Raw genomic sequence first — 25,577 nt, forward strand, 5'->3', positions numbered from 1 at the left:
GGTACATCAGAAACTAAGATGGCTGCCCGTACTGTTAAGTGCTTGATCCTGCCAATCTTAAGAAAAAAATGGGGCACTGTGAAGTTAAAAAGCAAAACAAAACCTACAAACACTAACATGTGTTAAATGGATGCTTAAAAATGTCAGTTTGGAGAAAAAAAAACTTTTTTTCTACACTGTATATTAATTTAATGTTCAACATTAAACAATGTGCGCTACAATAATGAAAAAAATGTGAATAGGTAATGCATATTAGCCACATGAAATCTTGCATAAAAAAACTGTTATCACAGCTGTGATGTTATATACATTCTAAAAAAAACTGAGAACACTAAGAAACTAAAGCCTTATATTTCTCTGGTATGTTTATATTTTGGGAAATTGACATGAAGACTTTGCTTCTTTGTTCTGTTGAAAAACCACTTGTTTTATTGTACCTCTAATTGTTTCATTATACAAGCAGTAAGTTTGGTGTGTAGCGTTTGTTTCTCTTTACATAATTGTTTTACTGACACTTGCTGAGACCCAAAGAAACTTTGATGCACTTATACAGTCACTCTATTGTAATGGGGCAGTTGCACTGTTGCTGATACTCTTGACAACAGAAAAGTAGAGAGGTGGAAACTGGTCATTCAAGTCCAGCTGTGAGCAGACTGTCTGACCAGATGACCTGAAAGTATACATTAAAAAAAAGGTGAAGCTATAAATCCTTTATGAACTGTCACCATTAACTGGTAATTTAGAGAATCTCAGATATACCTGTACTTTGTGCTGATGCTGTAGTAAAGCCAGGTTAACTGATTGTGGTGTTTATTTTGTCTAGTGCTTTTGATCTGTAATTCCTACAAAAAATCATTAATTAAAAGAAATCAATTACAAGTAATTGACATAATAGTTCATGGTAACCAAATCAGAATCCGCCATAACCTGTGTTACTTTTAATACTTAAAAGCATAGTGATAATATATTATCACTACTTATTAATGATAATATATAATGATATTGATAATGATAATAATAGTAATAATAATGATAGTAATAATAATAATATTTAATATTTATATAACACCAGTATCCTTAAAGTTCAAAGACGTGTTACAGGAGCAATTAAAAATAGTAAAAAGTTATGAAAAAGCTTTAAATCTTGAGACTAAAAATAATTTTAAAAAATGTCTAACAATTTATGAACATGCTTTTTTTCCTAGCTCATTTTTGAAAACATTGCTGCCAAAAGACCCCTACCTTGAGCAGTTAATTTAATATTTAAATAATTTTTGTTCAATAACTATCTCCAGAGTAACCAATAATCATTGCATTTTTTCTCGTGTTTCCTCACTCTTTCTATTTTTTCTTTCCCTTCCTTTTGTGGATGTGATTTTCGGCCCTAGGTACGCTTCCAAGAATCAGCTAGATATTATAAGGTGAAATCAGACTCTGACCACATACCATGTGAAATATCTGCTCACTGATCAAAGGAGGAGGCCCTCTTGTCCTGCGTCCTTTGTTGCTTTCCGTAGCCATCTTTTTATTGACAACAATGGTCACCTAAAATTCCCAACTTCAAAGTTCAGGATCTTCGACACATAACTACATCCTCATCGATTTGACCTATATCCACCCTGCATGGCCCCAAACAATCATAGAGCGGTTTTCATTTGAGTGTCGAAAAGTAATTGGTTTTGCACTTTCTACACGATGCGATTGGCTTAAAAGATTCGCGCCACCTTTTCATCCAATCAGAAGTGAAACCAAAGCCAATTGTGACGCGCTCGCATGCATTTTCCCGCGCTTTGCGTCAGCCACATGTAATTACTTCGAGTTTTGATTGGTTCAATGTCTTGTCTGTGTCCTATGTGATTGGCCAGAGTAATTACTGTGGTTTTGGTTTTACGACACTCAAACGAAAACCACTCTAACTTCCTTTCTGATATTAATTGTTGAAAGTGATGATGTGAGATGTTGACTGTGGCAGGTCAAAATTAATGGTTATATCAGGGTTATTATTAAGAGCTGGGGGCCGGGGATTTTCCCCGGCTACTAAGAGAGTGGCTCCCGGCTAATAGAAGAAAAAAGAACCAAAAGAAATCCCTAGCCGTTTGATTCCCCGCCTCCTTGTTATATTTGCCCGGCAACTTGAAATCTTAGCGACAACCCTGTTATATACATACAATGTTTACAAGTAGCCATTACGACACCTGAAGGAGGTCTTTCCTACTACAAATAATAAAATTTCCCTTAGAGCACAGTGACCTGACAAATCTTCCTACAGCCTTACTGACCTTACTATTAAATTGAATTTCAATTACCACTGTGATGATCATATCTTCATTTGAATTTTCATTTCCGCAGTTCACATCATCTTTATAAATAAACTATTAATTTTTTTTACTAAACGGGAGTTCTAATGTAAGAGTAGCAGCATCAACCCTCAACAAGAAGAGAGAAACAAACCTTGTCCCCATTTAACCTGTAATGCCCCACAGAAACAGAAGAGTTACTGCCAGCAAGCTTGACCTTCAGTCTTTGAATAGCTATGGTAGGTTCATCAGCACTTGTGTGAAGGACAACCGTACCATCACTAAAAAACCTCATGTAACGATAGTATTCCACCACATGAAATGGCCGATAGTAGCAATCCAGGGACCTTTCTCCTTGTTTCACATATGATGTTTTGCCTATGTAGACTCCTGTAAAATCAAAGCAAACTACAGCTGCCGTAATCCATTCATTTAACACCAAGAATGGGGTAAAACCATCCTATTAGAGAGATCATTACATACCGACAAATAGAACATGTGGACGTTTAAAGTACATCAGTCTCCAGCAGCCATTCCAATGAGCAGCACTGCCACAGTTCACCCCCCACAACCTAAAAATAATTATGATTATAAAGAAAGAGAACACAGTACACACACAGTGACTTACAATGTAGAGAAAACTTGAGAAAACCTTGACCTATTTTGGTATGCCCTCGGTCTGACTCCTTGGTTTGTGAAGTCTTATACAGTTGTTCACATGCCTATAGTTCCCATTTTTCTCTCAGACATTTCAATCTTGACATCTATTGTATTTTTTTAATATATATTTTTGTAAGTGAAACAAAAGTGCAAAGTTAGCAAAGTCCTCAAAAAGAAAACTGAGGCACCAGCGAGTATGGATCAAACGTGGATCTCGACTGAAACTTACTAACTTCTAAAAAAATTATTTTTTTTAATCTAATCATCTTCAAAATGATTTATTATATTAAGTACTCTTGCACTACAAGGGCAATTTAAATGGACTTTAAACTTGCTTTTTTACAGATACATGGACATACATGTAGATGTAGTGCGTAATGGCTACAATCCAGTAAACATAAAATTGGGGCTTCAATTTAGAAAATGTACCTTTTACATGCTAGTTTCCATATCTCAGGATCTCTAGCACAAGCACTGAAGCCTTTACAAACCTGTCACCCAAGGAAATACAGAGAGTAATAAAAAAGTGTTAAGCTGTAGACAGCAAAAAGGGACTTGCGCTTTTATCCACCACACACACAAAAAAAGTTGTTTGAGGTTGGTAAACCCATTACTTTTAACACAAAAATTGCCAATTTGGTTACAACAAGGAATGAAAAAAAGTCATTTTACATAGTAGGCAATTAAACCCTACAAATAATTTTATATGAATTTCATATAATTGAACCACAGAATGAAGAAATAAATTCAAGAAAGATCAATTGCAGTTTAGAAAAAACGTTAATATGTATTTGCAAAAAGAAAGCCTGAAAAAAACTAGGCTGAATTTTTTCCTGAAAATTGCAGGCTTTTTCCCCATTAACTGTCGTAATCTTCCCTACATTTATTTCTTTATTTTTTTGGTTGAAACAAATATTACTTCCAGTTGGCTTGCTAACTCAAAATTATTGGTTGGAGTGCTGTACTAGTATTGAGAGGTCAAGTTTGAATCCCAACAAGCCTGAATTTTTTCAGGCTTTCCTTTTGCAACCGCAAAAGTTGTGTCTTCAATTGTGATGATCTTCTGTGCATTTATTTTAACCTTAATAATGACAAAAATGCCAAAAGCCTAGTGAAGCTTCAAAAATTGAGGAGCAGCTTATATACTGGCTTGACTTATACATAAGTAAGTCCTCTACTTATAATTATGGTCCCAACAACAACAAAAAAATGTCATTACACAATAGGCAGTTAAGGGCCTGTTTACAGCGAGGTGGGGGACCCCAGGTAGGTGAGGTAATTCGCTTTGGTGGGGTAATAAACCCGCCTGTCCATAAATATAATCTCTCATTTTAATTTGATCACATTTACATGATAGGTGGGGCTGACATGCAGCACGTTACCTCACCTATCTGGGGGCCCTGCCTCCATGTAAACAGGCCCCAAGTCTACTGGCACCAGTTGTTCAAAAGGTGGACAATGCTCTCCACTGGACAAATCTCTGTCCACTTCATAACTCCAAATGTTTGGTTTCCTTAACCCTTTCACTGTCGGAGTACTTGATGCAGTTTTGTAAGGTAACTCTAACTTTTGAGTCTGCAGGCGAAATCCTATGATGTGACCATTCAAATGAAACCTCTCTGCCTGTACATACACATGGCGCTATTTATTTTTCAAAATTTCACAAAATGAAATTTGGTCGAAATTTGCTTTTGGCTAAATTTGGCAGTGAAAGGGTTAATACACAGTACTTATCTCCTGGTTAGTTATTTAATGTCCAGTTGATAGCACTATCTCATGTTTCTATAACAGGGGCTTCATACAGTTCTGTATAGCCTCATCTGGCTGTAATTTACCCTTGCCAGTTGCTCAAGTGACTTCATATCCAGTTCTGAGGAGACAACCCACTTAAATATATAAACAATGAGTTCAAGAGGAATGGCAGAGATGTGTGTCATCTAGAAGAAAACAATTGAAACATAAGATTAGACATTACTGTAGCCACTGTAGGTACAGTGCATATAGGTACTTTGGTTCAGTCTAACATTTAGTTTAATTCTATTTTACCTTTGTTTAAAACTCATTAACATAGTATAAGTTCCATGCCCGCAAAGGATAGAAAAGGCCATTTTCAAAATGATGATATTTGACTACATTGGGTTATTCCAGAAAAAATCCACACCCCCACGACGGAAGGCATGCTGGAAAATCTCACAAGAGTGGGGGGGTGGGGGGGGGAATGGCTCTGGAAACCCAGACGGGAGGGGGGCTCTGTACCTAAAAATACATCCTCGGGGGGTAACTTTCAATTTCATAGATGTTTTGATCGCTTTAATTGATAAGTTTGCAAAAAATTGCGATGCCCTTTCAAATTTTATTATTCTTTCAAACTACGGACCTCTTACTACATTTATTTTAAGTTTCCATCCATAGGCTCACCCTCGTTTATACTTTTGTAGAAGCGATGTGTGATAACTTGAAGATATCAAGAAAAATCGCATAATTCATGAAGAAGCGCTCAGTTCAAGTAAAGCAAACAATGATTTAACCTTGAATTAAGCATTTTTCCAAGGTCAATGCTATTTCAGGGTAATTTACCACTAAAAATGTCCTACAAGTAAGCGTGGTTGTTTGTGATCTGTACAGTACTGCAAATGATCCCCAACCGCAAATGATCCCGAGACCGCAAATGATCCCCAAAATGGACCACAAATGATCCTCGACCGCAAGTGATCCCCAAAGTCGACCGCAAATGATCCCGAAAGAAAAATGGGAATGACGTGGACTCAAGTTAGCGGATCATTGGTCGACTTAATATTATTATTACAATGAGTCAGATTAAAAGCTAAATTTTACTTCTCAAATAAATATATGAATAAAAACTAAATGAAAAAAAAATCATTCAAGAGTAAAAACGAAGTCGGTAGGCAACACACGACTTACCTCATGCTAAAATGCTGCTTATTCCAATGACTTTTTTCCAGGTGTGGCGGGTGGATTATACCTCTGAAGAAAACGTTTTGACTGAGCAAATGTGATTTTTGCCGCTTATTTCATACTGAGAGATCATGACACGCATTTTCTGCGGTTTGTGTTGTTTCTGGTCGGCATGATTTGCCCTTTGATGCAAGAGCATTTCCTTTGACCTCTTTTGAAATGCAGTGCTCTTCATTGCCGCTAAATAAGGGTTTTAGGTTGTTTAATTTTCTCCAAAGTGCCTCCTGGATCCGAATGATCATAAGCGATTTTCTTTTAGTCCGTGAATGTGACGGTTTCCTACGATGTTTTGTCACGCAATAACTACCGCTTACCTGGCGTTTCTCATTACCAGGTTTAGATTCCTGGTAACTGTCTTCAGCAAAGCACAACAAATGAATATACATAAAAACGCTAATATAACTATTCACAACACGTTCATGAGATGACTGTAAGAAAGTTGCTATTTCGAAATAAACCGAAACCTGTGGACATTGATAAGTTCGGGGACATTTTCACTTTTGTTTATGTTAAATCATGTCTTGTTTCGTAACGGGCACTTAATTTACGAACAAATGTCTTGCTGTTTATCACGTAAAATTAACACTTCAGAGAAAAATCAAAATGAAATATTCTGGCTGATTAATTTCACGCTTTCAAAAAGATCAGTTAAGTCAGTAAAGCTCTTGTTATGTAGAGGGTGCCCGGCTTTGTATTCCTCAGTAGAAAAGTTGAGCTTCTAGGCGTTAAAATAATAGAGTTTTTTCGGCGTAACGTCCTGCCGGTCTTAAATTTTTCAAAAGACGAAACATTCTTGAAAGAAAATTGAAGCAATCGACAAAGGAAGAAGTATACGGTTAATACCATTCCTTTTCAGATTTATTCCACTTTTTTTTCGCCTTGTATAAATTGACCTGAGATGTAGCGTCCTCCTTCCCTTTTTCTTTAAATTCTTTAAAAGGTGAGAGAAAAAGGTTTCTTTTTTATTATTAGTCCTTTTTTGTAATCAGTCCCATAAAATCCATTCCATTCCTCAAGTTTTCACGGGATCATTTGCGGTCGACTTTAGGGATCACTTGCGGTCAAGGATCATTTGCGGTCTCGGGATCATTTGCGGTTGGGGATCATTTCCGGTACTGTACAGATCATTCGGCGGCCATTTTGAAAGGCAATTGTATAGCGCGTCATGTAATATCCCCCTTAGTGTCCTTTTTCTTTCTTTCGCAGTCATTTTTTATTGACAAAGAAGAGAACCATTTATTCGAGAACATAGTGAGTTTTGAGTTCCATACATGTACAGTTACCTTACCCTAGTTTCATATTGTGGCTGACAAATTCCTGTTACAGACAGAGAATTAAACTTCTTGGTCAGGTCTGTTAAATAGCAAGTGCTGCAAAATTGAACAAAAAAAAAAAAACATGTAAAACATAGATCCTGTAGCTGACGTTAACTCTAAACTTTTTCTTTTTTATTTTGCTGCATAATTCATTTATTCTTATAACATTGTGCACAGGGGTCATACTCTTTTAAGCTCTTCAAATTTCATGACTTTTTCCAAGACCTTGTCAAGTTTTCCAAGACCTTAGGTTTAGTTCACCTACAAAAATTTTCACAACAATTTTCCTTCTTTGGGGGTATTTTTTGACCTTAAACAGTTCAACAGACACAAACCAAAATGTGTGCCTTTTGTGCTGTTTAATTACTCATCTCTGTCTTGCATTGTCCTTGCTTTGTCATCTGCAGTAACTAATTTACCAACAAAACTTTAATTTTCCATGACTTTTAAGGACCGACAATTAAATTCCATGACTTCCCATGCCTGGAAAATGAAATTCTTAAATTCCATGACTTTCCATGTTCTCCATGACCTGTACAAACCCTGTTGGCATAGAAGGTTTTTACATAATGAATTACCAGCCAAAACCTATTAATGTCTGTCTGATCAAACAATATCTGTTGAAGGGGATTTTTTTCAAGAGAGAATTGACTAAATTTTAGTACCTTTTAATTACGCATACACAAAATGCTCCTGTAGAGTTATAATGGAGAATCAAATTTCATCAGGGAGCACTAAGGCCTGGTTTCAGACACTGCTCCACTTATGTGCCGAACCTCACTATTGAATTAAGTATGGTAAAAGAGCGGTGTCTGAATTAGTTCAGCAGAGTCTGTCGAACTTTTGTTGAACTTAACTTAGGCTTGACACAATGTCATGGTGCGAGGTCTTGATCAGATGTCGCACCAGTGTCGCTCCAAAGTCAAACTTATTCAATTAGGTTTGGCACATGAAAAGTATAGAGTGTGAACCAGGCCTAACCAAAATAATTTTTTGGTGATTTGGATTTTTTTGGGTGATTTGGCTCAGCATTAAAACTTGAAAAAGTTGGCCCAATTTTTTTAACCTTGAATCCATGTGCACCCTTGCAAACAACAAAACTGGACCATTTATCTTTGGAATTCAACTGATGCCGAGACATGTTTTAAAAAAGATAGCCAATACTGAAATACACACTACTCAAGAGAATTAAATAAAAGTTACAGTGAGATGGCTTACTCTTGGTTTTCCTTGACCACATTATACGAAAAGTCAGTTTCATTATCACTATCTTCCTCATCTACAAAATCATAAAAAAAAAAAAAAAACAAATGTTAAATTTCACATTTAAACTTAAGTATAAAAGGAAAACAAGAAAAGAAAAGAAATTAAATTAAAAATTTAAAATTTAAAAAAAAGAGAACACTTGTACAGTAGTCCCCTTAACTTTTACCTTGCATTAAGTTATTGGTAAAATCTATCATCCTTGATTCTATGTCTGGCACAAGCTGAACAGCTCGCCTGTAAAAATGAAGAGCTGAAAAAAACAAACAAACAAACAAACAAAAAAAAAAAAAAAGGGGGCATTACCATTTGACATACAATTTTGTTACAAAGTACACTATTATTGTAATTATTCCCTTTCTTTGACTTTGTTTCTTTTCATTTTTAAATCATTGTTATTAAGTAAGGTTTGCTGCCACCAGAGTAAGAAGGATAAATGTTTTATGTACACTTTGTTACATTGATACAAAGTCAGATTGCAACCAAAAACGTCCTGCTACAGGCTTCATTAATAGATGTACACATGTAGCATTTAATGGCTGCAAGAAGACTGCTTTTATAACAGCTAAGACAGTGTTGTCCCCAAAAAATTGCAACCATTTTTCAAGGACTTTTCAAGGACCACATTAGATTTTCAAAGACCACCTACTAGGACTATAATTTCACAGATTGTACAAAAAAGCACATTCCCAGTCTATTCTAAGACTTTAAGGCTTGAACTGTTTGATTCACCAACTTTTCTACATTTTTCTGTTCACTTGTCTTAAAGTGACAGTTAATTTTTGCATTAAACATAGAGTGCTTTAGGTAAATAACCTTTAAATTCCTGGAGCTATGATTTATACTCTATCTTGGACAACCAAAAAGCATCAAAACACACTTTCCAGGCCACTACATTTAAAGTTGAAGAAAATTCAAGGACTTTTCAAGGACTTTGCACAGAAATTTACGGACTTTTCAAAGAAAAATGGAATTTAACAACTTTTCTAGGACTTCCCGCAAAATTCAAGGATTTTTTAAAGACTGTGCGAACCCTGTAAAATAATAACAAATTTTGCTGGACAAAATGATATAATTAAGTCATTAACTTATAAAATACAACCTGACCTTCGCTTTTATACTTTAAATGTAACTTAGATACAAAACAAATTACATCATGATTTCTGCATCTTGAAAACTGTTTGTCATTTGTAAGTCATGTTACTGGTATTTCATGTAACCACTTCATTTTTAGTTTGTGAAGAATTTTTCGAACATTTAGGTTTGAACTGTTGTGAAGGTTTGCATAGACCCACATGAAAATCAAATTTTACCTTCATAAACATTTCCACGTCTCTCAGCAGACACCCCCTGTGAAAACAACTGTGTGGCCTATTCAAGACAAACATAAAAATGAATCAATAATTTTGGCCCAAATGTGGCCTAATTTAGCTCGAACAGGATTACAGAAATATGCAGCGTGCAGACAGAGGTCATTATCGCGTTACCGTTCTGCCAAAGTGATGGTGTAATTTGGCCCAATTTTGGCCCAGTTTTTGCATCACTAGAGCATAGTTAGGATTTGGGTTCAGTTTTGGTTTATTTTGTGGCTGATATATTTATGTTTCAGTGAGGCTCATTTTGGTTTACCTTTGGTTGAACTTTTTAAGGCCCTATCTTGGTTCATTTCAGCCTGGAATTGGCTGAAAATTATGGCCCCATTTACCTACTAGCTAGAGCGTTAATTTTGGTACGGGCCCATGTGTGAGATATCAATGGTATAGGTTATGCGTGAGGTGGAGATGATACCAGTTGTTGTTGTTCTTGTAGCTTTGGGAGCAATCCCTGAAGGCCTGAATAAGTCTCTTCAGAATGTTGGCATAAGGTTAAGACCAGGGGACCTGCCAAAGATTGCATTACCACAAACTGCAAGAATATTACGAAGAGTCCTTGAGATTTGAAAGATGGCCAGACCCTTGTGACCCTTGAATACTAGCTGTAAATTTCTCCAAGGGAATTTTTTCGGTTGACCAGCAAAACTGTAGAGTTAAAGTGTACATAATAACAATAATAAAAAATGATGATGATGATGATAATGGTGATGATGATGAGAATGATAATGAACAAAAAAAGGATCTTGCAATCTTGTAAAAATAATCTGGTAAAAAGATGTACATTGGGTCAATGTATCCTCATCAGAAAGAATCAAAGTAAAAAGAATCAAAATAGTACCTTTTCCTCCTTAGTAAGTGATGTTGTATTAGAAGAGTTCTTAGTTTCCAAAAGCAGTGGACTTGGAGAGCCTTCACGGCTAGATGGAGAGGGCGACTCCACAGAGGGTGAATTTCGTGATGAGCCACTGTCAGTGACAGTTCGTTTAATCTCTTCCTTCCATTCACGTCGGAATGACGCAAGTTCCTCTTCCAGCTTTTTCTCATCCTGTACAATTAGGTAAAAATTTGTGTTATGTTCTGCAGTGATCAAAAATTTAGCCAGGATAGCACCTGGGTGTCCTTTGGACAATCGGTAAAAATTGGTGACTTGTTGAGACGATAATTTTGCATACATGTAAAATGCTTACTGTCACTAGATTCACAAAAACACCAGAAACCACTAGATTAGCAAAAACACCAGAGGCCATGCATGTTGTTTCCAAAGAACAATAAACTTATTCTTGCCATTTGGTACAGATTATCTATTTCTTGATTTACAATGAGATTCCTTTGGGAGTATGGAATTGCATGAAGTTTGAGGTGAATTGTGCCTTTGAAAAGCAACATTTGTAAATATTTTTTTCAAACTGATGGCAAATTTAGGACGCCTGTTAGCGTAAAATTTTGACATGCAACATGACCCTGAAACAATGACATACAGCCAAACCTGTATTAAGCGGTCACCCTCCATGAAGTGGTAAGTTTTCAAAGTCCTGAAAATTACTTCCCTTAATGTACTGTTATTTTGACTGCTATTACAGAGGATTCAGGTTGAGCGTTTAATGATGTCAGTTATTGCGTTTCGTTATCACGGTTGATTGGTTGCGTTGAAAAGGCGTGTTGTCTTAACGGTCTGTATGTCATGGCGATTGAAATCAAGATAGAATACTCCTACTATTCTACAAAAAGAATAACTCCAGTATATACTGTCGAAAAAGAGCTTATGAGCCTGGAATACAGCAAGTTCATAGAATGCATTGTGAACGAGGTGCCCCACCTTGGAGGGATGAATTTATTGCGAATTACAGTAAAGGAAGATAAAACTGTCGACGAGGTGGATTTGTCCAGAAAGTATTTTAGCTTGCAGATGAAAGGTTTCTTAGACAACGGAGCTAAGAGTATCAGAATAAGAGTCGGCCGTAGATACTGATATTCACAGAGTAAAAAACATGGCTGAGACGGGAGCAGAGGATAGCGAGCTAACACAGACGCATGCTCGATGCTCACTAAATTTACAAATCGACTGGGAAATATCATTGTTAGTGGGTCACCTACTCATTCAATGATTTTATCGATGATGATATGTCTTAGGTCAGAGGATAAAGGTTTTCCTGGGATATAAGAGCGACCGCTCTTGCTTACGGTCAACATGTTTACATTCTGTAATGCGCCTTTTGTCCAACAGAACGCTATTATGTCCTGACTAGCAACGTCTGACAACTTGCCTCGCAATGCAACCAATCAACCATGATAACAAACGCGATAACTGACGTCATTAAACGCTCAACCTGAATCCGTTGTAAGCAGTTGCAAGAACCATTTGCAAAGTCCCAACGGGACTTTTTGTATTGTGTAGTTCCAGAAAATATCCAGACCCCCACCACGGAGGGAATTGGAAATTCCAGGGGGGTGGGGGGGTCAGAGGCCCAGGAATTTCCCGAAGGGAGGGGGGTTGGACCATAAAATCACTTTCCAGGGGGGCAATATCATTTCGTTTTCGACCCGAGTTGGAACATTGCTTCTTACCGACCTGGTAGATCATTCTTAGGACATAAATAACTTGAAATATATGACTTAAGATTGTTCCTTTTGATCTTAACCAGGTTTCCTTTCTTCCAAAGGCGTTTTGGATGTAATTTCAAAGGAATTAGACCGACTACAACTCGTTTTATCGCATGCTTGTATATTCGGCCGCCATTACTCGTTACCAGTCTTCCTCAAAACATCAACGCGTGCAACACATCATGCAACACATCACGTTGCGTCAGTCGATTGATAGATCAGAAGAGTGGCAATTTTGCTTCACAAAGCACAAGCTATGCATTGTAACCATTTTAGAATGTTGAGTTTTTATTCTCCTTTTCATTTTCCCTTAATTTTGTGGTTGAACGTGTCGCATGTTCATGATCGAATTCTCGCTGAAATGGTCTCGATTTCACCAAACATTTATACGGCCATCGCGCATCACGTCGCATCAGTCGATCGAAAAACAGTAAATTGAACTTGGTTTCCCTTCAAGTACCTTCAAGATGCAGGGGGTATTCATTGTTATCATTTCAGAATTCAGAGTTTTTATTCTCCTCTTCGTTTTGCATTAATTTTGTGGTCGTAAGTTTGACTTGTTCTGCATTCCCGCACGAAATGGCGTTACTTCTATCACCATTACGCCCTCGAGACGAATAACAAATCGTAAGCTTGCCCTGATTAAGGTAAATTCACAAATATAACCGACTTATTAACTTTCTCTGTTTCATTTAAAGTAAGAGATAAGCAAAAATGACAGATCAGGTTGCTTTGTGGCGGTGTAGTGTGTTTTAATGTTGCAAGATCACTCAAATAAATGGAAACAGAAACATACAAGCTTCTGATGGAAACCGTTGGGTACTAACCATAAGTTGCCTCATTCTTCTACTTTAATAGTCTTTCTTCGTGAAAATGAACTTTTCCAGAGGGGTTGGGGGGTCTTTGTCACACTTGTGGAAATTCCAAATGGGTGGGGGGTCATCAGTTCCCTGCAAAAATGGAAAATCCAGGGAGGTGGGGGGGTCCTAAGTGAGATTCCCTCCGTGGTGGGGGTCTGGATATTTTCTGGAACTACACATTCTCTCGACCTGTATTAAATGGTCACATGGTGTCAATCACTTGTTCATACAGTTTCTAATAATGTAACACACAAGGTGCAACAATTGATTTCCTCCCCCCTCCCCCCACCCACATGAGGTGACTAACAATGCCTCATTTCGAAGTAAAAGTTCTGATGAATTCTATTGATCTGTTTGTGGCAAAGGCAGCTATTACCATAACTATAAAAGGGCTATTAACGTAAATATAAAAGAAAAGTACTATTGCCACCAGTTTGGATTAAGGAGGATTAAATAAGGGAGTGTGAGGAGTGTGAATATGCACGCACAAATTTTGTGTTCAAATTCACACTCCTTAGCACTCGTTAAGCAAACGTTTGTTCAGATTACTCTGTGTTGAGCTGCGCATGAATGTTCACCAGACAAGCAGCTTAATTAAATCTGTTTCGGAACATAAGATTCAGAGTCACCAACACCCCCAAAAGTAAAAGGGCTTCAATGTTTCGCATCACTGCCTTCACTCTGATAATACCCCACCGGCCGCCGGCCGGCGCCATAAAATTGCGTAAAAACGCGATCAGCGGTCCTTAAATTAGGTGACACAATAAGGAATACAACGAACAAACGCTCAGAGGTACAGAGGAATCTACCCTGGAAAAACTAACAAAAAAGCGCAGTGAATACAAAGTCATAAATGAATTTACGCTGAGGTCCCAAAGACGGACGCATAAGTTTTAGCTCAACAACTTTGAGTTGGTAGGTTCTAATTTCGTTATCAATTTCGTTATCAATTTCGTTTTAACACTTACCGCCATCTTATAGTGATATCGTGACACCGCAGCAGATTAAAGGCTCATCTTTACCGGTGAAATTTACCAAACAAAACACTCCGCACCTCACCAGAGTATGTTTATCCGCCATTTTGCCTGGTTTAGATTGGTGGTGCAACTTCTTTTGTGATTGGCCAAAAAAGAAAGCCAATCAGCTGCAAGGAGAAGATGAAGAGAATGTGAAGAGCTGGTGACGAGCAAGTGACCAATCACAAACTGGAACAAGAAAGCCACAATTTTCAAACTCGATCTTCTTCGCCTTCGAAATGTTTGGTGAGTGGTGAGGAGCAGTAGGATTTCTTGCTTTTTGTCCACATCTATCCGTCAGTTGTTTCTTATTTATTTGTGAAGGCTGTCTGGGAACCTTAGTCTGCTTTCATTCTTACCCGTTCAAAAGACGAACGAAATAATTCCAGTGAGCGGCGGTAAGTTTGCTCTAGTAGCTGGAACTGTTACTCTTCCCTTCGATTTAGATCGAACTGTTTGCCCTACATTGGATTTATTTCTGCGGTCTTTCCTGCTTCATTAGTATTTGGAAATGGCATCCCCAACCACTGACAATATAAGAGTCGCGATCAGAGTTCGTCCGTTGATTAAAAGGTGAGTGCATAGTCTTTTTGAACGGTTTAACTTTCACTCGTGGCCAACATTAATTTGTAAATCGGAGCATGATTCACTGTTTTATCGACAAGGTCTGTCGTTTTACGAAAGAACGATTGAAGTACATTCTGCCATGTGTATAAATATTGTAAGCTTAACAAAAAATAAGCTTAACTATGATACGATTTTGTTTTTATCATAAAAATACATCCTAGATATATATTTTAAAATTTGACAACAGACAGGCCTGCTGGAACCGGGGTAACTCAGCCTAACTGCTATAATATTAGTTTGAATACATATCTCAGCTTTTGAGTACATATAACATATGCACCGTACCGTGAAACTGACCAACAGTGCATGTTGTAATGTTTTGATCAGCTGAACTCCCAGTAAAGTGAAAATAACTTGACTTTGCACTCTAGCTGGTTAAAACATGCATATTTTATACATTGTAAGGCCAGTCAGCTTTCTTGAGTAGGATGGATATGTTACAGGTCAAATTATATTTAGGTTGATTTTTTCAATAACCAAGGTTGATTTTCAAATTCCTTTATCTCCTAACCCTAATTTAATTCATGAATAGGAGACAAAGGAATTCGAGAATCAACCAACAATGTTAAAAATTTTAACCTGAATTTAATTTTGACCTGTTACCAACAGGTGCATGGAAGGTTATAAAAAAGAGGAGAGGAGAGAAAAGACCTGGCAAATGCTGCTACTCAATTCTCCCCTCTTCCCTTTTCCCTTCCCATGCTCTAAAAAGGTGACCATTAATGAGTCTGACACAGTTTTTAGCTTTGTCAGTCCTCATCGACAATGAGATACACTGTTGTTATAATCTTTGTACTAACAATTTTTTTTTTCCAGGGAAAATGACTATCAGTCACAAACTCACTGGAAAGTTGACAGGAACATAATAACTCAGATTAGTAATGGAAAGGCATTGTCAAATTCGCCTTACGTGTTTGGTAAACTTCTTTTTTTTTTTTTTTGCTTTTCAAAACTGTCATGTTAACCTAAGTTAGCTTGTGAATACAGCTGTCTCTCATTACTCCTTGGTGTGTGGACATTTTGCAAGAGAGACAGTGCGGTTTTCCCTCTTGTTGTCACCCTTTACATGTATTCATGCAAGTAAACTTCACAACAGCCATCCTTGAATTCTCTTTCTGTACAGTCAAACAGTCTCATAAAGATATCAGTATTTACTATAATCCCTTGAGCCATCCAGTAATCATTTCTGCGTGACTTTGTTGCTCCGCAAAAACTGGAGAGCATTAGCAAAAAGGGAACAGAAGATTTAGAAACAGTATTTCCTTTTCTCCCCTCTGACTAAGATGTTCTACCTGCCCAGGAGAAATAGTTTAGCCCAAGGGGCCATAAGGTTTCTCAATTTTTAAGCAAGCGCAGAAGGCAAAATGTCTAGGTTAGGACAAACAGGTTTAACTGACTCTTCACCTTCTGTGCCTTAACACAGGTTCCGTACTGACATAGCTTACACAATTTTGTTGTACTACCACTCGTCAAGGAAAACTTTAATATCATTTCAAATTTCACCCCATTATTATTGTAGACAGAATATTTGATATTTCAAATTCCACCCAAGATGTTTATGATGAGTTTGGTCGACCTATTGTCCTTTCAGCCATGGATGGCTTTAATGGTGAGTACCTTAGATTACCTTAATACTACATAATATTATCGCGTTTGTGTGTCATTGAGAAGAACAGAGCAGTTTGTTTCTAACACCTCTTGTTTCTTCTATCCATCCATGCACCCCTCCCCCTCTCCAATGATTGTTTTGTGGGTTGCTTATTGTCTCTTGTATTGTACCATCATTTTAAGATGCTGGATAAGACTGGATTGGGTGCCCCCCTCCCTTTACTTGGGTTGGAGGGGGTAACAAGGACTGATTTAATCCAGTCTGATCCAGGTTTTGTTGCCAATCCATGTTTGGCAACTTTTAATATAAACCACTATATAATATTGTTCCTTTCCTCGATAAATTCTAGGAACTTTATTTGCCTATGGGCAAACATCCTCTGGCAAGACATACACCATGATGGGAGACCAGCAAAATGAGGGGGTTATTCCAAAAGCAGTTGGTGAGATATATGACTACATTGAAAAGGTAAATTATCGAAAAAAATGTTGTGATGTATGTGATGTGAAGTCACCATGTAGTCTGTTGGCCCCTCTTGGAGAGCCAGGGGTTCTCTAAGGTCTTTTACCAATACTTAACCCTTTAAGCCCTAAGAGGGATCATCAGCATCAAATATCAATGCTTTGTAAAACAGAGGTGATCAGCATCAAATTTCTCCTTGTACTATCAATGCTTTGTAAAACAGACCAGTTGTTCATGAGAATTATGGACATGATCACACAAGATGAATTTGCTTGAAATTTTATCAATTTCTCCCCACTACTTCTGTAGGAAATGAATAGGGGCAACAAATGAGAATTCAAATTTTTGATCTTAGGGTTTAAAGGGTTAAAGCCAGGAAACTTTTGTGTCACCCTTTCCTTTTCCTTAGACAAAAATAATACCATTCAACATAAGCAAAACAACTGTCATATTTGAGTGTGGTTTTTACATAATATACTTACAGTGTACTGCAATGTTACCAAAATCAGGGCTGTGCTCTAGCAATACCTGGTCAGGAGGCACCTGGTGTCTTAGTTTTATTCTTGGACGACTAGGAAATCTCAGTTTTTGCATAGAAATTATATGCTGGGCACCCTGGATTTCTCAGTTTCAGAGCATTGGGTAGGCTCAGTCTCCAGCCTTGGGTCTCTAGATACTCCTGTGGTACTCGAGTGGGGAGTATACCGCTGGCACATCGCAACACCCTCTCACCCAACACTGGAGACTGAGCCTAAGTATTGGTCTCATACGGTCAGGGACTTTTTCTTATTGTTATGTTTTCTTCTCAGCATCCCTCCAGAGAATTTTTGATCAGGGTTTCCTACATGGAGATCTATAATGAGGTATCTGACAATGTTGTAATGATATACAGCTGTACTAAATAATGACACGGGCAGAGGTAGCCTCTTTAATGTTACCATTTTAATTCGATTACTGAGACAACTTCTGAACCTAACGGTCTAATGCCTACTGAAATTTTTTTGAAACATCCCTAAAACCACTGTTAATGGTCGGTTCTTTTAAAGAGACTGACGATCAGAGCAAGAATACTTTATGTAGTAACTATAACAATACAGTAGGCTAAAGTAAGGCAAAATAACAACTCTGCACGCCCAGCAAGCTTTTTTGTACATAACTTTGCTGTCACTGCATGACTACGACGTGAAAAGCCATGACAAAATTTTTGTTTCTCTTTCTGAGCTTAAATTACCCTGCGAGCAGAGTCTCCTTCGATCTTCCTTTTCGCCGGCGTCGCTGTCGTGGTATCTTAAACTCCCGATTTAGTAAAACCAAAAGGCACTTTTCATACGCGTTAATGCATGTTGGTTGCAGGTTTGAGGAAAATCTACCGTAAAATTCTGAAAATAAGCCCCCCCATGTGTAAGCCCTTCCAAATATAAGCCCCCCAAAATCGTAACACAAAAAAACCTCCCGGGGGGGTTGTACTTGGAATTTGCCCTCAAATACAAAGTAAAACAAAGCAAAAATAGTAAATTTCCTTCCCACTACAAACACTCCTGTTTCAACTTTAAAACGCAAATTTCCCCCCATAGGTAAGCCCCTTCGAATATAAGCCCCTCCAAAAGTAAGCCCCTCAAAAAGGGCCTTTGAAAAATATAAGCCCCGGGGCTCATTTTCGGAATTTTACGGTATTTCAAGTGTTCAAGGTTTCCAAACGTCGCGTAGCTGAGTGAATAGTGGTACATGCAGAACCGGCACTGGAAAGGATTGTTTTTTTCTTTTTTTAAACATATTCACGTGATCTTTGCTTTTGTTTTCTTTAGGACATAAAAGATCTGCTAAATCCTGGCAAAACCAATCTTAAGATCCATGAAAATCCACAGGTATAATAAATAGAGTCAGGGTTAAAGAAAATGCACCGTAGTCTTCAACTATAATTTTCAATTTTTACACCTTTTGCTATTCATGTAGGTGTTCTCTGTTTAGTTTATTGGAACATCAATACCCAATAGATACGCCCCTATCACCTGGGAAAAAAGTTATTTGATAACGGTGATTTTTCTCTTTAATTGTTGTCGTTGTTGTTACATGTTGTCGCTTTTAAGGTGGCTTGATAGGGTTTTTCAAGGTCAATGCCTCCCAAGTTTGAGAATAAACTACCTCGTCACTAACAAAGATTTTTTAAAATTTTGAATCAAGGTGTTCATGTTGATTACGCAAACTTGTGTTCATTATTCCACCTTTCAGAGGCAAGTATACGTTGGTGATTTGACAGAGGAGGTTGTTTCGTGTCCTGAAGACGTTTTCAAACATATGTTCCGTGGAGAAAGTAAGTTAAACACAGTCAAACCTGTTGTTACGAAAAGTACAATAAATGTCATGTAGATGAAGTATATCTTAATAATGTGATCAACCATGATAGCTAAAGAAGTGAAAATCGTATCAAAATGACTGCATTAAGGTGTTTAAAAAGGGGGTCAAAGAGTGCTCATTTATTGGATAAATCTTAGTCCTTGAAAATCATAAGTTGTCTTGAACAGTCCTTGAAAGGTCCGTGAATTTTGCTTGTCTAAAGTTGTACCAACCATGTGGATACAATGTATTTGGCGCATTTGAATATATTTATATAGATATTTGCGCCTTATAAGTTTTTGAAATTAATAATAATTAATTAATGTAAGTGGCCGCTTACGAGAGGTTGTCCCACTTTTAGGTTCTTTTCTGACAGAAAATAAATACGTGTATGTCTGACCAGCTCACCAGTTAAATCGGCGACTAAAACAAAAAAAGTCGCCGGACATAGATTAAATTGACTTTTTTAATGATAGTCTTTTGTATTTGATTTGTCTGCTCCTCACTTGTGACCCTAGGCAGGCCTGATTTCATCGGAAATGTATTATATAAGTTCTTTGTAATTATGTATTTTTAGAAAATCGACACTTCGGTGAGACGAATATGAATGATCGCAGTAGTCGAAGCCACACCATTTTCAGAGTGGTAGGTGTCTTACTTTAGTGTTGAACAATAGTCTAACACGGATTTACTTTGTAACTTCTTCAAGCATTTTGCTAACGGATGCATGGTTTTAAGTTACTCCGAAACAGAGACGAGTAATTTCCTTTCTCTTTCTTCTGAATCACCTTGTCTGGATTTTTTGGGCGTAAAGTAGATTAGACTAAGTTCACACGCGAAAAGTCAGTTTTGTCAAATAAGTTGGCAAGTCCTCCTTCGTTCATTCGCTCTTTTTCAAACTTTCTTGACGATCTCGCGTTGAAACGCTTCTTGTTACACGCAGGGATACTTCTTCCGACTCACTTACCGCCTAGATAACTTTTGTGCGTTTTCTCTTGCACCTTGCACTAAATCGTTTTCATGCAGCCCGACAATTTTGGCCTCATCTATGTTTCTATTTTTTTTTTAACTTACAAGATTATTGAAAGCCGCGAAATGAAGGATGAAAGCAAAGACCCCGATACCATAGATGGAGCCGTTCGAGTGGCACAACTGGTAAACCGTTCGTCTTTCAAGGAAACGTTGGGTTTTCTTATCATTTTTGTCATTCTTGTCTATCTGTTGAAAAGGCTCTTATTCCGTCAGATTTTTACGCTTGGCTATCATATTAATTTCATCATGCATTATGTTTAGAACTTAGTTGACCTTGCCGGATCAGAGCGGGCATCACAGACTGGAGCTTTTGGTTAGTCATTTAACCTTTACATTAGTATATAACTACACCCTTACTACTAGTCTTCTTCAGGCGATTTGGTCAAATGTTTCACAATACCAATTTGCATCACTTTGGTTTGCGTTGATTTATTATGCCAATCATTACTGCTCCTTAGTACCACGAGACGTAGAACGTCTCCCACTAGACGAAGAACATGTAGAGTACTGTGTTTCCTCGGAGATCCGATGAAACTCCATTCTTCTGTTTGTACTCCTTTGGCTTTGTCAACCGCGTTTTTAGGGTCTTTCATCTCCCCACCCCAGAGGGACGCGGGACGCTCCAGGAGGTGGATGTCGAGAAGGAAGTCTGTAGATGTTTTGCGCGTCTCTCAGGTTTCATGCAGACCATACGATATGATAATAAAATGTTTCTTCGTTTTCCACAAACTGTTGCACTTGCTTAGGTTTTGTGTTGTTTGTACCTGTTGTGTTATGGGTACTAGTAGGCTGATTTAGCAACAGAACGGGAACGTCAGTTGACGACGGCGCGCGCAAATTAAACAACTGGCTTGACCAATGGCACAACGGCAAATTGGGTACCGGAAGCCGTGTTTAGTCCTTTCCGCGCGTTTTGCCGTCGTCAACTGACGTTCCCGTCCTGTTGCTAAATTAGCCTACTGTCAAGACTCATTTCAATCTCTTGTATGAATTACGTGGCCTCATTTGGTAATCGCAGTATTTGAGTGACATACCAATAAACTAACAACATTATCATTGTGTGGTACACCTTTTCTTGGATGCACGACGTGCTTCTGTTGTCATGTGAGACGTAAAAACGGTGACCTTAGTAGTTCTTTATTTTTTGTTCCTTGCAGGCCAACGTTTAAAAGAAGGTGGACACATCAACAAGAGTTTACTGGCCCTTGGTTCAGTGATCGCTAAACTCAGTGAGGGAGAAAGGTATGGAAAAAAAACCTCACTTTTTACCTGGGAATTGCGGTCTTTCCGCCCGAAAGTCTTTTCGCACGACGCCGGACGGCGTTCGCCAGGACATTAGTCGATTCGCCTAATGACATACAGCACTCTACAACATTGTGAAAATACTTTCGAGATGTTATTAATTTTGAGTTACCATCGGATTCCACATGTGCAGTCACTGTCGTTCCACGCTTATTCCCTTTTTCCAGGCTTAACAAGCGACAAATACGCTTCGTGTAAATCGATTTAGTCTCAGTGCGAGCTCCTATCGGGCGAAACGACCTGATACCTTACCAGGAAGAAATATTCTCAGTAACAGGAAAAAAGGCATGCCATTTGCCTTGACTTTGCCCAGAGCAATCCATACAGCTAGATGTGTAAGTCTTGATATAACAGAGCCTTTTTTACAAACTTGCTTTGAAGGCATAGGTTAAAGAACACTAGCCTGCGTAGCATGGCGGTTTTGGTTGGGCGCGCTAAATATTAAAGGCGGACGAGGGCAGTTGGTGGACGGGCGAGGGCCGCTCAGCGGTGCTCCCGGCGAAACCGCCATGCTACGCAGGCTAAAAGAATACCGACATGGCGATGATAATTCTTGCTGTTGCTTTAAATACTCCTGTCCAAGTGGGTCTCCTAGAACGTCTGCATCGGTCCACAGGCTACATGTTTTTTTTTTTACGTGGGCGTTAGGTTTGCATTGCTGCTTTACTGACGCCGATTACATTTGCATTTTGCCTTTTTAGCTTCATACCATTCCGTGACTCCAAACTAACTCGGATTTTACAGTCTTCGCTCGGTGGAAATGCTAAGACGTCTATGATTTGTACAATTACCCCCGCAGCCGTTGAAGAAACCATAAGCACTCTAAAGGTAAACCTGTGATACAGGGTAAACCTTTGATACAGCTATTTCAAGAAACGTTGTCAGAAAAAATGTGCACGCGACAATCCCGAAAGGTAACATGGGATATGTTCAATACACTGCTCTTGACACTGTTGCTGTCGAACCTACTTTTGTTGCTTTCCTTTAGCACTGGCAGACATATGTCCATGGCCTCTCTTGCCATTCTTTCAAATTTCTTTGAAAAACAGTGAACTCAAAACCACCCACAATACCTTTCGGGGTTGTCACGTGTACTTTATCCGACAACCTTTCTCGGAATAGCTGTATTAATGTCGTGCATGGTTCAATTTCCTCTGCTGATACCTTTTATTTGTTGATGTTTGATTTTATAAATTAACAAGTCCGCCCTCTTCCAAGCAGACTGCTGCGTTTCTAACATGAGTACACGTACTTTTTTCTATCGTTACAGTTTGCAAGTCGTGCCAAAACTATCAAGAACTGTCCGGAAGTTAACGAAGTAAGCTTCCGTTTTGCTTTATTTCCTATGAACAGCTAGCAGAGCTGTAAGTATTGGAGTAATGTCGATCATGTCCTCTGTTTGCACGTTTTCAGGACGAACCAAAGGCTTGTTGTATACTGAGGCCATTTCTGAGTTCCAAAATCTCTTACTTTCGTTGAAAACAAGACTAAGGCCCCGTCCACACGTATCGGGATATTTTTGAATCCGCAAATTTTTCTTTTCGGATTTAAAACTGTAATTCACCATTTCCACATTTCCCATAATACACTTTGTTTGCGTTTTTCTTGCTTCCCAACACTCGCAAACAGTTTTGCATAGAAGATGAAGACAATGCTTATTCAAAACTGTTTTCGCGGTTGGGGGACAAGAAACACGCAAGAAAGTGTATTATGGGAAATGTGGAAATGGCGAATTTCTGATGATTGAGAGATATGGTTGCCCCCCTCCCCCTGCCTCGTACCCAGGCACGTTCTAGCGGATTCGAGAGCAACTGGGATTTTGGTTCCGCGCTAGGTATAATTTTTCTAGTTCACCCTTCCCAGCGTCCTTTGTGTCCACGCTAAACGTCCCCATGGTCCATTGCGCGAAACTCCTTTATGGCTCGTGCAGTCACGTTTTCCGTTGTCCACACTTGAGACGCCTAGGAACGAGGCAGCCCCACCCCTGGGCAGAGGTTTTCTGACAAATTCCCCACCACAGAGACCGAGATGACAAATGCCCGCGAAGGGGGTTTACACGATTGGAATTGACTGACCCGTAACTTTTTAACCCCTGGCTCACTTGTCCAATGGACAAGGGTCTACATAAGTCATCTAGTAACTAAATCATTAGCTCAGACAATCAAGCAATGGCCCTGGCTAAGCAATTTAATGTAAGAGCTGCTTGCCCAAAATTCAAGCTTTTTGCAAGCCTTTTTACGTCTCCGATTTTTTATTTTCATTTGTAACGTTCATGTATGTGAGAATGATTTTGCCCGTGAATATTGCGTTTGTTCCGATGAGCTGCGCTTGGTTTTCCAAGGATGGCTCTGTATAAGTAATAATTTATGTTGCTGATGAAAATGCATCTTGCTCTTTAGGTACTTGATGATGGAACTCTCCTGAAACGTTACCGCAAAGAGATATGCGAGTTAAAAAAGCAACTGACCGAGGCAAGTAACTTTTGCTTTTTTTCTTAGGGTTCAGCCGTTCTCGGGCTACACAACTTGTAACAAACTTAACTGAATGCATCCATCTTGATATGTACTTTTTCTTCATCAGATGAGTCAGCAGTCAGCGATTTCACAAATGCAGGAGCTTCAAATCGAGAAAGAGAAGGTAGATGGCGTAAATTGGTTTAAAAAAATCCTTGGATTTTTCTTTTTATGTCGCTTAAACATCAGCCCGGACGTTATTAGACATAATTTATATACGATCTTTGCGTCTCCTGCGAGACTATACTTTTTTTAATTTCCCATACTAATAAGTATTTTGTTATTGGTGACTTTTTAAGTGCTTCTAATCACCTATCCATCTAATACCCGTGCTCAGCAAAATCTAGATCTGAAGATTTACTTTCAAACTTCATTGTTTTAGAGTCTGAAAACAATAGCTACAATTGCATATCACACTTGTAGAAGTTTTATTAAATCGACCCTTTGTGTAACCTGCGAGAGCATCCGGTTTTTTGGGCTCAAGTTTTTTTGAAACCAGAAACTTGAGCCGAAAAAAAACGGATGCTCTCGCAAGCTACCCCTTGTGTCGACAAAGAGGAATTCAATCTTCTTGATTGATGAGGCAACCTCTAAGATTTGTACAGTGAGGCTTGATTTTTCTAATTATTGTTGTTTATAATGTATTTAGATGGTAGAAATGTTAGAACAACAACGCATTCAACAGGTATGAAAAATATTATGATAATTAACCATAGAGGTTACTGTCAGATTTTCAAATACTGGGCCTTTGCGCGATACTTCAGCCTAGACTGCTAGCAGTCGTTCTGGACTGTAGCGCGGGTGAGCATATGAGGCACAAGCGTTCCAAGTTAAGCTTCGGTGAAACGGGAAACAAAAACATGCAACTTGTTTTGCAACATTGCTGCAAAACGGGATGAAAAGGGATGTTGCGCGTTTTACCACCTACGTTTAAACCCGTCAACAACCTGATTTGGTTCAAGACCAGACTCGTACCCAGTCGCTATTTAAGTGTTTAATGGGGTGAGAGAAGATTGGGGATTAGGTTAGGGCGCGCACGGGTTCGCACGGGTAAGCGCGCGGGTCTCATGGGAAGCGACGAAGGAAGATAGCGCGCCTGAACCTAATCCCCAATCTTCTCTCACCCCAAAAAACACTTAAATAGCGACTGAGTACGAGTCTGGTGCAAGACAGGTTTTATGCCGGTGGTAAAACGCGCAACATCGCTTTGCAACTCTTTTTGCAGCAATGTAGACTACGAGCAGTCTCTTTTTTCTTGGTCCGTCGAGCTAAACACCCGAGACACGCAAATCACCACGCGCAGGACTGAAGGTGCGAGAAGGCTGCCGCCCTCGTT

At 38.6% G+C, this 25,577-nt stretch overlaps 2 protein-coding genes across 2 annotated transcripts in view; one reads left to right on the forward strand and one right to left on the reverse strand.

Moving 5' to 3' along the window:
• Positions 1–153: 153 nt before the first annotated feature.
• On the reverse strand, positions 154–14,439 carry LOC140946483 (F-box only protein 9-like). Its single transcript, XM_073395610.1, has 13 exons — positions 14,315–14,439; positions 10,724–10,930; positions 9,826–9,883; positions 8,682–8,765; positions 8,468–8,528; positions 7,222–7,303; positions 4,793–4,894; positions 3,387–3,448; positions 2,781–2,869; positions 2,452–2,687; positions 1,447–1,545; positions 760–842; positions 154–670 (listed from the first exon to the last, which is right to left on the reverse strand). Exons 1-13 carry the CDS (start codon positions 14,318–14,320, stop codon positions 559–561), a joined length of 1,281 nt encoding a protein of 426 aa, XP_073251711.1. The 5' UTR covers positions 14,321–14,439; the 3' UTR covers positions 154–558.
• Positions 14,440–14,621: 182 nt separating this feature from the next.
• LOC140946307 (uncharacterized) overlaps positions 14,622–25,577 on the forward strand; it is a 40,575-nt gene continuing 29,619 nt past the window's right edge. The window contains exons 1-17 of the mRNA XM_073395405.1: positions 14,622–14,760; positions 14,865–14,935; positions 15,806–15,906; positions 16,509–16,598; positions 16,948–17,066; positions 17,870–17,923; positions 18,866–18,925; positions 19,290–19,371; positions 19,972–20,039; positions 20,472–20,549; positions 20,688–20,739; positions 21,584–21,668; positions 22,430–22,556; positions 22,999–23,046; positions 24,128–24,199; positions 24,318–24,374; positions 24,891–24,926. Coding sequence (XP_073251506.1) covers positions 14,874–14,935; positions 15,806–15,906; positions 16,509–16,598; positions 16,948–17,066; positions 17,870–17,923; positions 18,866–18,925; positions 19,290–19,371; positions 19,972–20,039; positions 20,472–20,549; positions 20,688–20,739; positions 21,584–21,668; positions 22,430–22,556; positions 22,999–23,046; positions 24,128–24,199; positions 24,318–24,374; positions 24,891–24,926 — 1,191 coding nt within the window. The 5' untranslated portion in view covers positions 14,622–14,760; positions 14,865–14,873. The remainder of the gene's footprint in view (positions 14,761–14,864; positions 14,936–15,805; positions 15,907–16,508; positions 16,599–16,947; positions 17,067–17,869; positions 17,924–18,865; positions 18,926–19,289; positions 19,372–19,971; positions 20,040–20,471; positions 20,550–20,687; positions 20,740–21,583; positions 21,669–22,429; positions 22,557–22,998; positions 23,047–24,127; positions 24,200–24,317; positions 24,375–24,890; positions 24,927–25,577) is intronic.

This window comes from Porites lutea, chromosome 8 (assembly GCF_958299795.1).
Source record: "Porites lutea chromosome 8, jaPorLute2.1, whole genome shotgun sequence".
In the NCBI taxonomy this organism is placed as follows: domain Eukaryota; kingdom Metazoa; phylum Cnidaria; class Anthozoa; order Scleractinia; family Poritidae; genus Porites; species Porites lutea.

Excerpts from the sequence above, each read along its gene's own strand:
- LOC140946483 (XM_073395610.1), bottom strand. Across the intron at positions 9,884-10,723 it reads CACTTACTAAGGAGGAAAAG|GCCACACAGTTGTTTTCACA; the intron begins GTACTATTTTGA and ends TGTCTTGAATAG. Across the intron at positions 671-759 it reads AGCATCAGCACAAAGTACAG|GTCATCTGGTCAGACAGTCT; the intron begins GTATATCTGAGA and ends GTATACTTTCAG.